The following is a 15,664-nucleotide window of genomic DNA, read 5'->3' as shown; positions in this document are numbered from 1 at the left end:
ATAGCTTTTCTCCCTATAAATCAGGTCTGGTTAACCGTTGCTGGAATACAATTCCCATAATCTATAACTATTGGTCATGCCAACTGAGGCTCATAGGTTCTCTTCATTAAGAGAATCACAGGTTAGCCATCCCTGGAGACAGTGAGTTAAATAGCAAGACTATTGCTCCGAACTGATTTTAGTTGTCCTGAAGAAAAAGATATATTTTATTTTGCAAGAGAATGACCTGATTTCCTCTTTGTCTGGCGGGGAATATAGATTTGTCTGCAAACTGTTTCATGAGGGGGCGAAGGATTAGAGTATCATTTAGATATCAAATGGCATTAGGTCACAGGAACAGGAACTTCTGGAAAGGATTTAGTCTCCCCGTCTGATTGTAACTGAATGCTGATCTTAGGCAATGTACTGTATATAATATCCACCCACACAAAACCTAGCTTGTGAACTCTAGTTAGGTTACCTTAAACCAGCAGGAATATCCAGAGGATTCCAGCAAGCTTATATTTCTCCAGCAAAAGCTTAATGTTCCCTACACTCATACATAATATCTAGGGTTTGTGTAAAGTAACATTAATTACTGTTTCTGTTGAAATATTAACCATTTTGTACATTCTTGGATATTGTAGGACATTTGTTGTTCAAAGTACATGGTAAGATGTTGCATCTAAAGCACAGCCATTTTTCAAAATCAAGGGACAGGCAGACAATTCAATAAAGTCTACTTTAAAACGTCTAGTACTGCAGGGCTATAAGTTCTAGGTAAGACTGGTGCTGCCACAACTGTTACTCCCTCTCTTACTTAGCAAAAGCGAGGAGGAAAAAAAAGTAAACCAGCAATCTACTTTTCTAATAAATAGAAATTAGTTGCTAAATGGCAAATATTCCTTGGCAATTGTTTTATTTTTTATTTTGTGGTTATTGCGAAGATCCTTCCTTTTGCGAAACTCAGCAATCAGATAAAACTAAAACTCATTTGATAGGAGAATTTCAAAGGAGGGGATCCAATACTGTTTGTGGACATATAGCTTGGGGTTGATTAAAAGTTTCTTCAGAGTAGCGGATGCTGTGATTTCCTGATCAAAATTTCTCCTCCCAAATGCCGATTGCTGCACAAGGAGCAGCTAAGTATGTTTGCAGGTCAGACAGGGAAAGGGGCACAGATGAAAAGGACTTAACACCTCTTTTCTATTATCTATTAGCTCTTAAGAAATTCTTAGTCCCCTACAAATGCATTGCAGTTTTGTCCATTTAAAAATGCCTTGAAATTGAATCACAGATCTCCCACATAATGTGTAGCTGGCCCTTATGCTGCCTTTCCAAAGGTTTCAGAATAGCTCAGTGTTCACACGTATGCACTATACAGTATAATTTTATTCTTCTTACTTTTAGATATTTGGGCTTTATGTCTAATTTTCTCAGATTGCAAGTTTCCCTGCTGATCTAGTTGCTCTTTAAAGGGATTTGTTGCTTGGATTGTTATTGTTTTAAGAACTTCATTCGTCGCTCTGAGAGGCGGTTGCCTGAAGTAGTGAGATATAAATCCTCTTAATAAATAAATACATATGTACACACTGCAGCAAAAATAGGAAGTCATAGATAAGCTCTGGCATTATCTATTACACCCTACAGTTTGAAAGCAATTACTGCTGTGGAAATAGCGCAGCATAGTGGTGTGCTGCAGTTATCAATCCATTATGGTGATTGTCATTTTTCTCTTTTGCCAAGTACAAAAAAAAACCCACCCCAAAAACACTTCAAAAGATAAGAAGCTTGAGCCTTTTGAGTTAATATGTTATAGACCATAAAATAAATTATCTGTGAAACTACCAGTAATTAGGTCAGATCTCATGTGCCATGCAGAATCAAGCTGTACACAATAAATGTGAATTGTACAATAAAGTCACATATTAGACCATGAACTACATTTACTGAGAAGCTGTGTTGCTTTGGGGCATAACATAATTAAGGCATTCTATGAAAAATGCTTAAGCAATGACACAATCTGGTTGGAAATGTTTCACAAATGTTTTGATAAACTTCTCCACAATCTCATTATTATTGATATGCTATATGCTGTGGGAAATTAATGTGGAAGACTAGTGAGGAATTGGGTTTGGAATGTAAATCTGGGTTAAGATGACTGAATAGATGTTGTGAAACATATACTGTATTTGTATATGGCGCAGGATTAGATGAGTTTCGAAAAACAGAAAAATGTGTAGAAATTCAGGCATTAGCTCTGTTTGGACATCACAATCAACTACTATTTCTTGTGACAGGAACAAGCATAAGAGAGATTGGATTTACACAAGTGAATAGGAGAATGAAAGCTTTCACTTGGAATTACAGTTAACCATAATTTATTGTTGTGAGCACATGCTAATGTGAAATCACTCTGAAGCTTCATAAGTCATTGATAGAAGTTGGCTTGTTTCAACAAAGCACAGTACTCATCAGATCTGAATATACAGTTGTGCAAGTCTATTATCGTATAGAAATTGTAAGCTTGAAATAATCAAAATATCACACAAATTAACTTCTAGGAATTGATGTTTAAAAAGAGACAAATTTGATACTCACATTTCAATATTTATGTTCTTTGGTGCTAGCAGCAAACATTCTAACTGAAAATGATTATATTTTGGTTTCCCCAAGCTCTGTGTGCTGATACAGGCTTACAAAAATGTAAACCACCCCCCAACCCCCAGTGGAAAGTTCACTAGAAACCTTAAACTAATAGTTCAAATGTGGGGGGTGGTGGTGATCTTTGCTTTTAATACCCCTTCAAAAGTTATGTCAGGTTTGCTTTGTACCAAATTGTAGGCTGAAGTTTTAACTACTGTACCAGGAATTTCCTTCAGTAAAGAGGATATGTGAATATTCTGCTGTTAGCTAAACACTAGAAATGACACCAAGCATTGTGTGGTAGAGAGTGTTCCTAGTGTATTAAACATCAATAGAGAAAAAGGCTATTCCAAATTCCAGCAAATGGTCCATGCTTACCTCTTTTATCAGGTTCATAAATCTAGGTCCAAAACGCCATGGCTTATGTCTGTGACATTGCAGGGAGCTGACAGTCATTTGGGAGGCACGCTGGGAAGCCACTGCAACCATGTAAACAGCATCATACACCAGAGCTGCTTCTGTCTGTATGTGGGAAAATAGAAAACACTTTCAAGACAACATGTTCAGTCCCATCCCCTGGTTTCCCCTTCATTCATTCCAAAATATGAGCCCTGTGTCTAAGGCTTGTAGTACTCTCGTCAGTTATCTGTGATTATGTAAGAGTAGCGTCTAATTTTGGACATTTGTTTTCTGGCCAGCAAAACTTATTTGGATCAGGCCCTTAGTGAGCAATTATACATTTAAACGACAGAGGTTTGTTGAGTCTATCAGACCAATGGATAGAGTTAAAGACTCATCTATTTAATTAGACACATTATTATTTATTATAAAACTTCACACACTGCAAATCTTTTGGGAAATTAATAGATTAATTCTATGCTTCATTGACCTACTTACACTACTTATAAATACTAGATAGTTTTGCAATCCAATGCGATCTGAATTTACTAACAGGTCTTAATATAGTACAGATTTGTGATCATTGTTGGCACACAAATTAGGATCTGCATAAAATCAATAGATTTGTTTGAAAATAAATTAAAAGTGTTAACTTATTGTGAGGAGTGCTTCCCATATAATCTTTCAGATCTAGGACCCGGCTTTAACCACAAACTACAAATGCTTGCAGGCTTCCCAAAAACATATGGTTGGCCACTATGAGAACAGGAGTAGATATACCTTCGGTCTGATCCAGGAGGGGGTAATATTAGGTTTTTAGGATGGTTATGATAGGTAAACAATTTAAAAGTGGCTCCCATTTGTAGTTTGTGGTTAAAGCCAGGTTCTAGATCTGAAAGATTATATGGGAAGCACTGCTCATACCGGTAGTGTTAACACTTTTAAGACCTGAGTGCACTTTCCCCACTTTCAGCTCCCAGAAACAGTTATTCAGAGGCACATTGCCTCTGCAAGTGGATGTAAAACCTATGTTATTATGGCTAGTAACCTTTAACAGCTTTATCCTCCATGAATTGGTTCAATCCTCTTTTAAAACCATCCAGGTTGGTGGTCATCACTACATCCAGTGGGAACGAATACAATACAGGTAACTAGCAACTTATACACATTTAACTTGTGCACATTTAGCTTTACGCGACTGGCAATTTAAAAAATGAAAAATAAAAAGGGTGCAGTCATCGGGGGTAGGGGGAGACTTTAGCATTTACACCTGCCATTAAACCCTATGTGTTTTTAACTCAAGGGTCAGCAAACTTTTTCAGCAGGGGGCCTGGTCCACTGTCCCTCAGACCATGTGGTGGGCCGGACTATATATTTTTTGGAGGGGAGGGGAAATGAACGAATTCCTAAACCCCAGAAATAACCCAGAGATGCATTTTAAGTAAAAGGACACATTCTACTCATGTAAAAACACGCTGATTCCCAGACCGTCCACGGGCCAGATTTAGAAGGCGATTGGGCCAGATCCGGCCCGCGGGCCTTAGTTTGCCTACCCCCATTTTAACTATACATGATTTTGGCTTTACATGGTATCCCTGAAACATAATCCCAGCGTAAATTGAGAGTTGTCTGTATTTTAACTATAGACTCTGTGTGGAAGTCCTTCCTTTGCTTGTTTGAGTATTCTAGTATTGTACTTCATTGGAAGACATTGGGATCTACTTTCTTCACTTTATAATCTTATACATCATCTTATACCCCTCTGTCATGCGTCTCCTTACTCATTCCCCCCCCCTAAACTAAGAAACCCCAAATGTTGTGTAACCTTTCCTCATAGTGGAGCTGCTTCATCTCCTTGATCATTTTGATTGCCCTTTTCTGAACCTTTTCCAGCTCTACAATATCCTTTCGGAGGTGAAGCAACCAGAACTGTACACAGCATTCCGACTGTGCTTGTACAATACACGTGTGTAACAGCTTTATAATATCAGCAGTTTTATTTTCAGTCCTAATGATAGCTAGCATTGAATCTGCCTTTTTCGCAGCTGTTGCGCACTGAGTTGACATGGGAGCAGAGCCGTCCTGCACAGAAGAAGGGTTGGCAATAGATGTAGCTTGTCACTGTACGTGATGAAAAGAGCAACGCCTGCTGAAATTTCCAACAGCCAAAGGCACAAACTTGTTTTCCATCCCTCTGACCTTCGTAAGGAATTTGGCGGTTGCTAGGGGAGTAAATGGCAACCCCCTACCCTCTCCGGGGGTTACGGAGAGGGGCCGCTGGCCCGCGATGCCCCCAGACCCACTCCGACTGTTTATGGAGTGGGGGGAGCTTGGGCTGAAAAGCACTTACGAGGGCCAGGACTCCCGGACGCTAATCTGCATGGCGGGGATTTCCATGGTTAAAGAAGATAATTAGTCTTAAAACTATGGACATACTTCAGAAGGAGGGGAAGAAGCGCTGTTTACTGCTGAGAAATTTATGCTGCTGAGGGAGAGGAGTCAAAGGCCGTATATCATCTGGAAGAAGGATTGATGGGGACGGAGCGATAAGGGAATTGAGTTTTTTTTTTATTTTTCTTCATATGAGTTACTTCGTACCTTCCCAGACGCGATGTCCTGGCTTGTTTGGAGTGAAAGAGGAGCAAAAGACTGTGTGAGTTGAACTTTATAAACTGTTGTTACTGAGCATATTTTTTAAAGATGTGGAGTTGCCGATGAGAAAAGCCCCCCCCCTAGTCGGACGGAAGGAGTCCTGGACGCGTTCGGAGGATTTATGAGCTGTGACGCACTTTGAATTGGAGCAGCGACCTGAAGCTAAGTTCAGCTATAGGGCAAGGAGATCCATTAATTTACCAAGAGTTTATGGTTTGATGTTTGGGTCTTCTGCCTGGAAAAGCTGTAAATTTTATAAAGATCGTTAATCTTCATGGCTATGAGAGAAAACGAAAGTGATTTGAGCTTTTTAAGATGGCGCTGCTTCGACGCAACAGGGAGCTCCAGACTAAGAAGATTTATGGGGAGGCTGGACTGATTAACCCACACAGGAGAAAGAACATTTGTGAAACCTTGTTTGATATTTATCTCAGCAGCCGGGAAACAATCGGTTAAAAGTGGAAAACATCTATGTGACTGTAAGGGGAAGACCTGGATTATTATGAACTTGGAGGACGATTTGAACTTTAGAAAAAAGACGGCAGTGGACGGTTGCGAGGAATCCCCAATTTCTTGAAGCATGGGAACCCAAATAAAAAATTCTCTAGATGATTTGGCATAACATTCGGTTTGATTGATATATATATGTGTATAATTTGAAATAATGAATGTGATATAATTGGTTTTAATTGGAAAATTAATAAAAATATATTTAAAAAAACAAAAACAAAGGCACAAACTTATTATTATTGGGTTGGACTAGAATGATCCTCAGGGTCCATTCAACTCTACAATTCTATGATTTTTTAGCAATCCTTATTTGCTACCAAGTAACAATTCTCTAGGTGGCATAGAGTGCTAGAAATGCTAAGGCTCCATTTCTATACACACACTTGCCTTTGAGTAAGCCTCGTTGTATTTAGTGGGGCTTATTCTGAGTAGACATGCATAGGATTGTACTGTAAAAGACAACTATAAACCTTAAATAAAACACCACCACCACCACAGCATAAAACATCCAGCAGAAGAGATTAAAAGCAGTATAGCAAATATTTTAAGCAACACCAGAAAACATTTTAAACAGGTTTTCAACAGACATTAAAAAAAATGTCTTCATCAAGCAGCTGAAAGACCACAGAGCAGACACCATTTACTGCCAACATTGTGGACAGAAAATGGACATTGTGGATATAGTGGACAGTGCTCTTTCACTTACAGTCATCATGCCATCTAGGAGACCCGTCTCTGGCTTCGGTGGTGCCTGTAGCCGTTCCATTGACCACTTTTCAATAACTGATGACACTTGTGGATTGTCAATGTTGAGTAAGCGAAATCCAGTCATATTGACTCCGCTGTATCTGTAGGGTTCCAGGTCTAGTGCAAACAAATCCTAAATCATCAAGGTTTCATTTTTGAAAAAAAATAAAGGAATAGATTGTATTAATGATAAAAGGAACCATCCTATATATTGAGTCAAGCCTGTAGCCTAGTAGTGCCAACCTAGAGTAGCAATGGGTTTCAAAGCCATGGCCCATGAACCAAGGAATTGTTTTTTCTCCTAGCCTTGTACTGTTTTCCCTTGACTCCAAGCTCACCAAAAATGGCATTCATTATAAACTCTGAATAGCTTTGATCTGAGTAGGATTTATTTTCCCCACCTTGACTTTAAGCTCACCAGACTCCAAGCTCACCAGAAATGACATTCATTATAAAATCTGAATAACTTGGAGCACAGTAGGATTTATAATATATCTCATGTTTGATTTGTTGGAACATAAAACATTAGATGCTCACAACATTATTTTATAAGCAAGTTTCAGTGCAGTACCTGGTATTGATTTATATTATCCCAGTAATAATGTTACAGCTATTACAAATGAAAAGAAAAGGAAGAAAAGCTTGAAAAATTGGCTGGTCAATGTTAAGAAAACTTTCTAGCCCTGAGAATGAAAAAAGCTTACAGCAGTGTGATGAACAACACAGGTTTAGTACTTATGAGCACCATATTTCTGCTGCCTTGCCAGCTTTGGTAACATGCAGTCACTGTGTCTGATATATGTGTCAAGCTGGTGAAGAAGTAGTTCTGTGTGCATTAGAAGTTTGCAAAGCAGGGATATAATGGATGCCTTAAGTGATATTATTTTTGTGACACATTTCATAAGCAATGTCATGGACCCCCCAAAAAGTGTGAGACACTTGTCAGGATTTGTTTCAAAGGAAAGTATTGTTGATGCTGATATAAACAGTCTTGTGAAGAAACATTGTCAATCTCTGGCAGGATTTAAGTCACACTATTAAAACCTCACAATGTTTACAATACTGCAATTGCTTCTTTAAATTATAGGATACAAAGCAAAAGCTTGCTAGCCTTTCCTATGGAAGGAAATATTGCATGAGCTAAAATGTGTTTAATTGGCTGTAAGCAACAACAAAGGGTCTCACAAGGCATGACAAATTAGTTTCCTTTCTATATACCTCCTATGTCTCGTAGAAATAAGCAACACAGCCAAAAATGTGTCACCTTAAGTATTTTTATTTAGGAATATTTTTGCCTAGCCTTCATCACATAACAATACAGTACTAGGATGGGGTAGCATGACTCTAGCACATTAACATTTCCACTATCATAGAGAAGCACTGTAATGAGTTAAATAAGATAACCTAATAGACACAAAATTTTGAATAGCCTAGATTTGGTTCTCTCCACACCCCACACACCCCAATTTCCTTTGATATGGTTTTGAAGTATGGATTCGCAGGCATACAATTCTATTTTCCCCTATGCAGCACAGAGAAATGAGAGTGGGGTGGGAATAGGTTTGGTGAGTGTGACAGATATACTAGGCCACCTCTATTGCAAGATGGCTTTGCTATCAACAGTAATACAGTTAAGAAGCACTTTTCATCTATAATGGTTGACACACAGATCATAGGGGATGGAGGTCTTTAGCTACCAGTGCTGTAATGGATACAAATTTATCAAAATGTCTTACCAGGGTTGTAAAAAAGTAGTGATAGTATTCAGTCATCATTCCCATGGAGAGGATCTGTTGAGAAAGCGAATTGGGGAGGAGATAAGCACAACACAAATAATAAGCAATCTATGCGATAAATTATGAGCATATTTGTATGGCAGGTGCCTGCAGGGCTTATATTGCTTTTGCAGATCTACAGAATAGCACGGTGCTGTATGTGGTGCTGAGGGATAATAGCCTCATATCTAGATTGTGCCTTATCTTACTTTTCTTACCTGTATGCTAGTTTTAAAAATGGAAATGGGAAAGTGAGGTTTTATTTTTTCAGGGAACAGGGGTTTGGTTTGGGACAAGATTTCAAACTCTGGAGTGGAGAATTGTCTGATAAAACATATTTGGTACATTTGTGCAGGTAGGTTTCTGGTTTGTACATAATCAGCAGCATAGAATGAATGAAGGAAGAGTGGTATGCTTTGTTTTTAACACATATTGCTGCTTCCCCACTGTAAGGTTGTACTCCCTGTCCTTAGCCCCCAATTCTCCTGAGGGAAGAGCTATGGGGAAAGCAGACAGACATACTCTGGAACACTAGATAAACCAGTACCTCCCCACCCCTTCAACAACAGCAAAACACTGAGCATATTTATTCGATCATGGAACTCAAGGCAGCATGCACGGGCTTCCCAAAGGGTCCTCCCTCTAAACCAAGGTTCCTCAACATCGGCCCTCCAGATGTTTTTGGCCTACAACTCCCATGATCCCTAGCTAGCAGGACCAGTGGTCAGGGACATAGCTGCCAAGTTATGCCTTTTTTACAGGGATTTTCCCTTATGCTGAATAGGCTTCCTCGCGAGAAAAGCGAAAACTTGGCAGCTATGGTCAGGGATGATGGGAATTGTAGTCTCAAAACATCTGGAGGGCCGAGGTTGAGGAAGCCTGCTCTAGACACTGATCAGCCCCAGGCCCCCAGCCATGCTTAGCTACAAGATGGAGGATTCATTTGCCTTCAGAACATGCACTAGCTAGCCAAAGTCTTACCAAATTGTGATTATGAATATCGTAATATCCTGATTTAGAATTGAGAATATCAACACCACCACCACCACCACCACAATGGTAACTTCTCCATTACACTTGAGGAAGCCAAGACTTGGAAGCAGTTTCAAATGTCCTTGTCTCTACCCAGGGAGTGGGAAGAGTATGGTAGAAACAAGCTTCATCAAGGTGATAATGCTGGATTTGTGAAACAGAGTCAGGTCCAAACTACAGGGTAACAGATAACAGCTGCTGTTGTATTCAAGTGCTGCCCGTATAGTATGAACTCATATTGCTATCCTGGGGTGGGCTCCTTCTGCGCACAAGCTTTTAGTGTAAATGTACAGCAATAAATTTGACAGAGTAGCCAAAGAAATTGTTCTTTAAATGGTGAATGCCTATGGAGAATTGATTGCTCGAAGGAGCCACAAAAAACCCCTAAAATAATGATTAGGCATAGCATTCAAGGCTTAATATGGTTCAGATCTATGTAACTTAAAGGAAACGCTCTGTGAGAGGTACAACTTACCCTGAGACGGAAAATAACACCTTTAGTGGTCACACACACATAGCCACATCCTGACTCAACAGCACAGCCAGCAAGCTAGAACCTCAAGAAAGTGGTTGGCTTTGCAGTACACGCCACCACCTCTTCTCTAAGGTCAAAGATTATTACTAACCTCTGCATCCTTCCATTCTCTCTGGCAGGCTTCCTTCAACCCCCCTTTTTATGCCTTTCCTCCAAATCCAGAAAAGTTGTCAGCAGAATACAGAATAAAAGTCTTGAGGCTGATAAATTAACTGGAAAATGCAGGTGTCTGACTCCCCCTAACTTTGAAACTCAGATCAAAAGACACAAGCTTAGCATGCTTAGATGGTTCAGTTTTCATCACTAGTAAATTCTTTCCGTAGAATTTTTTGGTTCAAAGAATTTAAGAATATCACAGACTGAGCAGAGTTATAAGATCTGTTGACTGAACAGCTTGGTGATATCTGTTGGTATAGATACCACCAGCCAATTTTCTCCAGATCATAGAGGTTACAAACTCCATCAAAGAAGTATTAGATACGAATTCAATGTTGTCCGGGGCTTTACTTAATAACATGAAATCGTATCTCCATTACAGATAGGATTCAAGCAAAATATCATCTCTACCTCAGCTAACCCCCCCCCAAACGACAATCCATAATATTCTGCTGTATGACATATAAAGGCTTCAGATTTCCAGGCTATAATCATACTGAAAATGGAATTCTCTCTCTGCAGTTTACCCTTGGGGGGAAATCAAGCAGCTATACTTATAATTACTTACTGCTTTTCTTTGCTGTTTGAATATGACAAGGGTAGTTATTCTTTGGTCACAATGTGTCACATCAGACAGAAGTGGCCATATTAGCCCTTGACTAGAAAAACTGAATAGAAAATTAAACTTTCTCAGGTGAAGAAAGAAATGATATCTTGAGGAGAGAAAGCAGTGGTGGGAGGTGGTGGTTTGAGATTTTGCTTTTGTTGCGCACTTGCCAGTAAGGAAAATTTAAACTGGCTATGTTTCCATAATATTAGAAGAGGGAGGAATACTGTTATGAACCTTTCTAATATTCCAACTCTGGGCAACCCAGCTACCCTCCAGACTTCTCATTGCCTCACTGGGACATCAGGTTCTTACCTATCCCCCCCCTATTTCTTTCTTACTTAATCACCTACGATCAAAAAGCTTCTCTTGGGTTTCCCCCAGCTCTGATAGCTTCCCAGAAAGATACAGCAGTGGTGTCCCTCATGAACACTAAACCCTAAACAAATAATAAACTCCATAGAGTTGACCCCCCAGATAAGCACAGGTTCTAATCTATACTTGATTCATCTAATCCCATTCTGCTTTGTTGATTGCATGATCTTCATCACCCAAATAGGGCTTCAGTACTCTCTATCCTGGGAGAAACTGCCTGATATTGGGAAGCAGAAGCAGGTGGGTTTAAGGCAGAAATGGGATTTGCTGAGCTCAGGTGATGCTAATAGTTCTAGTGACTCCACCCTTTACGAAGGCTATGCTATACATGAGATCCCCCACAACTTTTGAGGCAGAGGAAAGGTGCTATCAAAGATACATCAGAAGTCTCACTGAATTGATGAAAGGAAGAGATCACCTCTGTGGGCCTTCTCAGTAGTGACACCCACCCTGTGGAATACCCTCCCATCAGATGGCAAGGAAATAAACAACTATCCAACTTTTAGAAGATATCTGAAGGCAACCCTGCTTAGGGAAGTTTTTAATGTTTGAAGTTTTATTCTGTTTTTAATGTTCTGTTGAAAGCCGCCCAGAGTGGCTGGGGTAGAAATAATAAATTATTATATGTGACAGGAAGAATAATTTTCATGTCATGATAAAAAGACACCCTTGAAGAAAGAATAGAGGAGCAGGGTTTGTTGAAAGAATATACTTATGTGAAACTCTAATGCTGTAATCCTACACATATTTCAAGAAGGTAAGCCCCGTTGAACACAGTGGGAGTAATTTCTTAGAAAACTTTTTACAGCTTTAATGTACAAGAAACATCGAATTATCTGCATTCCAAAATTGTGTAAAACTCCAATATTTGTATGTCTATTCGAGCTAGGAAGAGAGCAGAGCGAATTTTCGCAGATCCTTTGCATCCTGGTCATCATCTGTTTGATTTACTTCCATCTGGACATCGCTACAAGTCTCTATACACAAAACTGGCTAGGCACAGGAACAGGTTTTCCCCTTGTGCCATCAAACTGTTAAATTCGTATTTGTGTAGCGGAACTAGAGGCCAGTTATGGGTGGGGTTCCTTTGCAGCGCTGTTGTGTTGTGCAACGGTGTTTGTATAAGGTACGTTTACATTGCAATGTAGCTGAAGCAAAATTCCAAGTATGTGTTGGTACTTGGCTAATAAATTAGTATTCTATTCTATTCTAGTCTATTCTATTCTATCCAGATAAGGTATTTCTATCTCAATTTTTTTTTTTTTTGCAAAAGTGCGCCTCTTTTATACTCCAGCTCTTTGAAGAGCTCATAACTGTGTATAGAGCCTATGCATGAACAAGTGGTGTGCATGCACACAGGCAGCAGACAAAGAGATGTGTTTGGGCATGAAATGCCAATCCAAAGCCTCACACGTATTTGTTGTTGTTTAGCTGTTTAGTCATGTCCGACTCTTCGTGACCCCATGGACCAGAGCACGCCAGGCACTCCTGTCTTCCACTGCCTCCCACAGTTTGGTCAAGCTCATGTTCGTAGCTTCGAGAACACTGTCCAACCATCTCGTCCTCTGTCGTCCCCTTCTCCTTGTGCCCTCCATTTTCCCCAACATCAGAGTCTTTCCAGGGAGTCTTCTCTTCTCACAAGGTGGCCAGAGTATTGGAGCCTCAGCTTCAGGATCTGTCCTTCCAGTGAGCACTCAGGGCTGTTTTCCTTCAGAATTGATAGGTTTGAACTTCTTGCAGTCCACGGGACTCTCAAGAGTCTCCTCCAGCACCATAATTCAAAAGCATCAATTCACTATGCTAATCTTAATTTGAGCAGGAATTGTGGGCATTCTGCTCATAGAAGGCCCAACCATCCATTGTTCCTTGAATAATTATTGGGGGGGCACATAATCACATGACATGGTGCACACACACCATTTGAATGGCAATGCCCATCAACTGCACCAACAATGCACTGTGCTGGGCTTATAAATTTTAGAAGGGAAGTTCCTGCTCCTAACCTCTGGTGGCTGCAACATAATTACATTCACAAACACATACGGTAGTCAGGGATACACATTTGCACTTCAGCCTGCCTCAGCCTACCATGCATGATAGCAGATCAGGCGCTAAAGAGCTTTACAGCCTAATTTTCTTTGTTGGGATCCTAACCAGAACAACTACAGTGGGACCTTGACTTACGAAGTACTCGGCATCCAACGTTTTCGACTTACGAGAGGGGAAAAAAGTGCCCACGCACTTACGATTTTTTCGACATCCGAACGGAAAACCTGTTCGCGGCTAGATGTGGTTTCCTCGACCTACGAGTTTTTAGATGCGGTTTCCTCGACTTACGAATTTTTTCGTTTCCAATGCATTCCTATGGGAAACCGCTTTTCCTATGGGAAACTCGACTTACGAAGTTTTCAACCTAAGAGTGTGCATTCAGAACGGATTAAATTCGTAAGTTGAGGTCCCACTGTATATGGGAGAGCTAAGGAAACTCTCAGTTTAGAGAGCTTACCCTCAGCTGCTGGTTCTGACTGCTACACAAGTACAGGACATCATTAAAAGCTGCAAGAGCCTCTCCAGGCACAGGGTTGTAACCTTTGAAATCTTCCACATGTTCATAGCCTTTAAATCGGCTTTTGAGAGATGTTCAGACAGGTTTTGCTTGTCCAAAAGAGGCTCAAAGAGAATCCCACTGTTGAAAAATAGCTGCTCAACACAGTGATAATGAGTCAAAATCTAATCCACCTGAATGCGGTTTTATTGCTTCCCAGAAGCTGAAAAGCAGATGGCATGATAACTTTGATAGAAACAAATGGGCATTTTCTTCCTTCTTACCTGTTTAAGGATTTCTGCTGCTGTTTCATGTGAGCAATCAAATATCACGTAGAACTCTTTGCCCTTCTTCATCTCCTTGAGTAAAGGCCGGGCATCTTTATTCCCAGAGGGCAACTGCCGGATTTTGATTTTAATGTTGTATCTAGAAGGGGCTTTGATGAGTTCTTGCAGGCGAATTAGACCTGGAAAATGACACCCAATCATTCAAATAGCTGCTCTGTGCAATGAATCTTCACTGTCATTTAGACTCAACATTTTATTTCACCATTCCACAATATATTTCAAATTTACTCCATATAAAAGCTTAATGTGTTAGCATATCATTTATCAGATCTTTCACTGGTGAAGCTTAAGAAGTTTCTTTTTGCTTTATGGGTACATTCACCCTGGAAAAAAACCACACCCTGAAAATAAATTTAGAAACTTTTTGGTACATAATTGTTTACTTATTAAAATTATACCACACCCTTCTCCCAAAAGAGCACATCCTTTAATATTAAACAAGAAACACTCTGAAAACCTGGCATTTAATTTACATTAAAGATCAGTAAGCAATGAAATAATAAAGAAAGTGCAATGAAAGGCCTGCCCTTCTGTTTCATGGTACAAATAATATTGTGGTCGACTTCTATGTGGTAAGAGAACCAGCCAGGAATCCAAAGACAGCTCCAGTTTAGCAAGGTGTTGAGATGAATGCCGGTCTGATATTTCAGCCAACATTTAATTTGACCAAACAGAAACTGGGGAGGGTTGTGTTCTCTCTCTATTTTCCATTTCCTTGAGTCAGCATTGTGAAATGGTGGAGTGGAATATGTGTTTGATTTTAACTTCTGGTCTTTCCCAGCTTTAAACTTCTCTGTCACATTGTTGGAGGGCTATAAAAATTTCTCTTTGCTCCATGTAGTTTATCAGCCCAGCTCTGTTTGCTGGAGTTACTGGACACGCCAGAGAATGCTGACAAACTTCAGAAAGCCATTTAAAGCATTGTTCAGATGGGAGACATGCGACAATGGTGGCCAACTTCAAGACTCAGACAAAAATGGAACCAGGAGGAGTTGGGGAAGAGGCAAAAAAACAAAGTTAGCCATGTGCCCAAAACTAGAGTAGCTGGTGTAGGAGTGCAGTGGCTGTTGCTAGCTGGGCCTAAGGGAGAAACAAGAGGTCATAGAAACAGAAGTGGTTGCAAAAATATCCATTCTAGAAAACCCATTGAAACAAATAGATACTGAGTGTGGAATAGTAGTGTGGAATAATCAGTCATATATAACCAACATGCTCTAATTAATGCATGAATGGGTTAAGACCATAGAGTAAGCTGTCCTGCCAGTCACCATAGCTGCCAAGTTTTCCCTTTTCTCGCGAGGAAGCCTATTCAGCATAAGGGAAAATCCCTGTAAAAAAGGGATAACTTGGCAGCTATGC

General features: G+C 40.0%; 1 protein-coding gene across 2 annotated transcripts in view; it reads right to left on the bottom strand.

Annotated features, from left to right (window-relative positions):
* GRIK1 (glutamate ionotropic receptor kainate type subunit 1) overlaps nucleotides 1-15,664 on the bottom strand; it is a 154,816-nt gene that overhangs the window by 46,984 nt on the left and 92,168 nt on the right. For both annotated transcript variants that reach the window (XM_035115110.2, XM_035115111.2), the window contains exons 4-7: nucleotides 14,243-14,424; nucleotides 8,670-8,723; nucleotides 6,893-7,066; nucleotides 3,004-3,147 (exon numbers count right to left, since the gene is read on the bottom strand). In XM_035115110.2, the coding sequence (XP_034971001.1) occupies nucleotides 3,004-3,147; nucleotides 6,893-7,066; nucleotides 8,670-8,723; nucleotides 14,243-14,424 (554 nt within the window). The remainder of the gene's footprint in view (nucleotides 1-3,003; nucleotides 3,148-6,892; nucleotides 7,067-8,669; nucleotides 8,724-14,242; nucleotides 14,425-15,664) is intronic.

The sequence above is a fragment of the Zootoca vivipara genome, chromosome 4 (assembly GCF_963506605.1).
Source record: "Zootoca vivipara chromosome 4, rZooViv1.1, whole genome shotgun sequence".
In the NCBI taxonomy this organism is placed as follows: Eukaryota; Metazoa; Chordata; class Lepidosauria; order Squamata; family Lacertidae; genus Zootoca; species Zootoca vivipara.
This window is presented reverse-complemented; position numbering and strand designations above follow the sequence as displayed.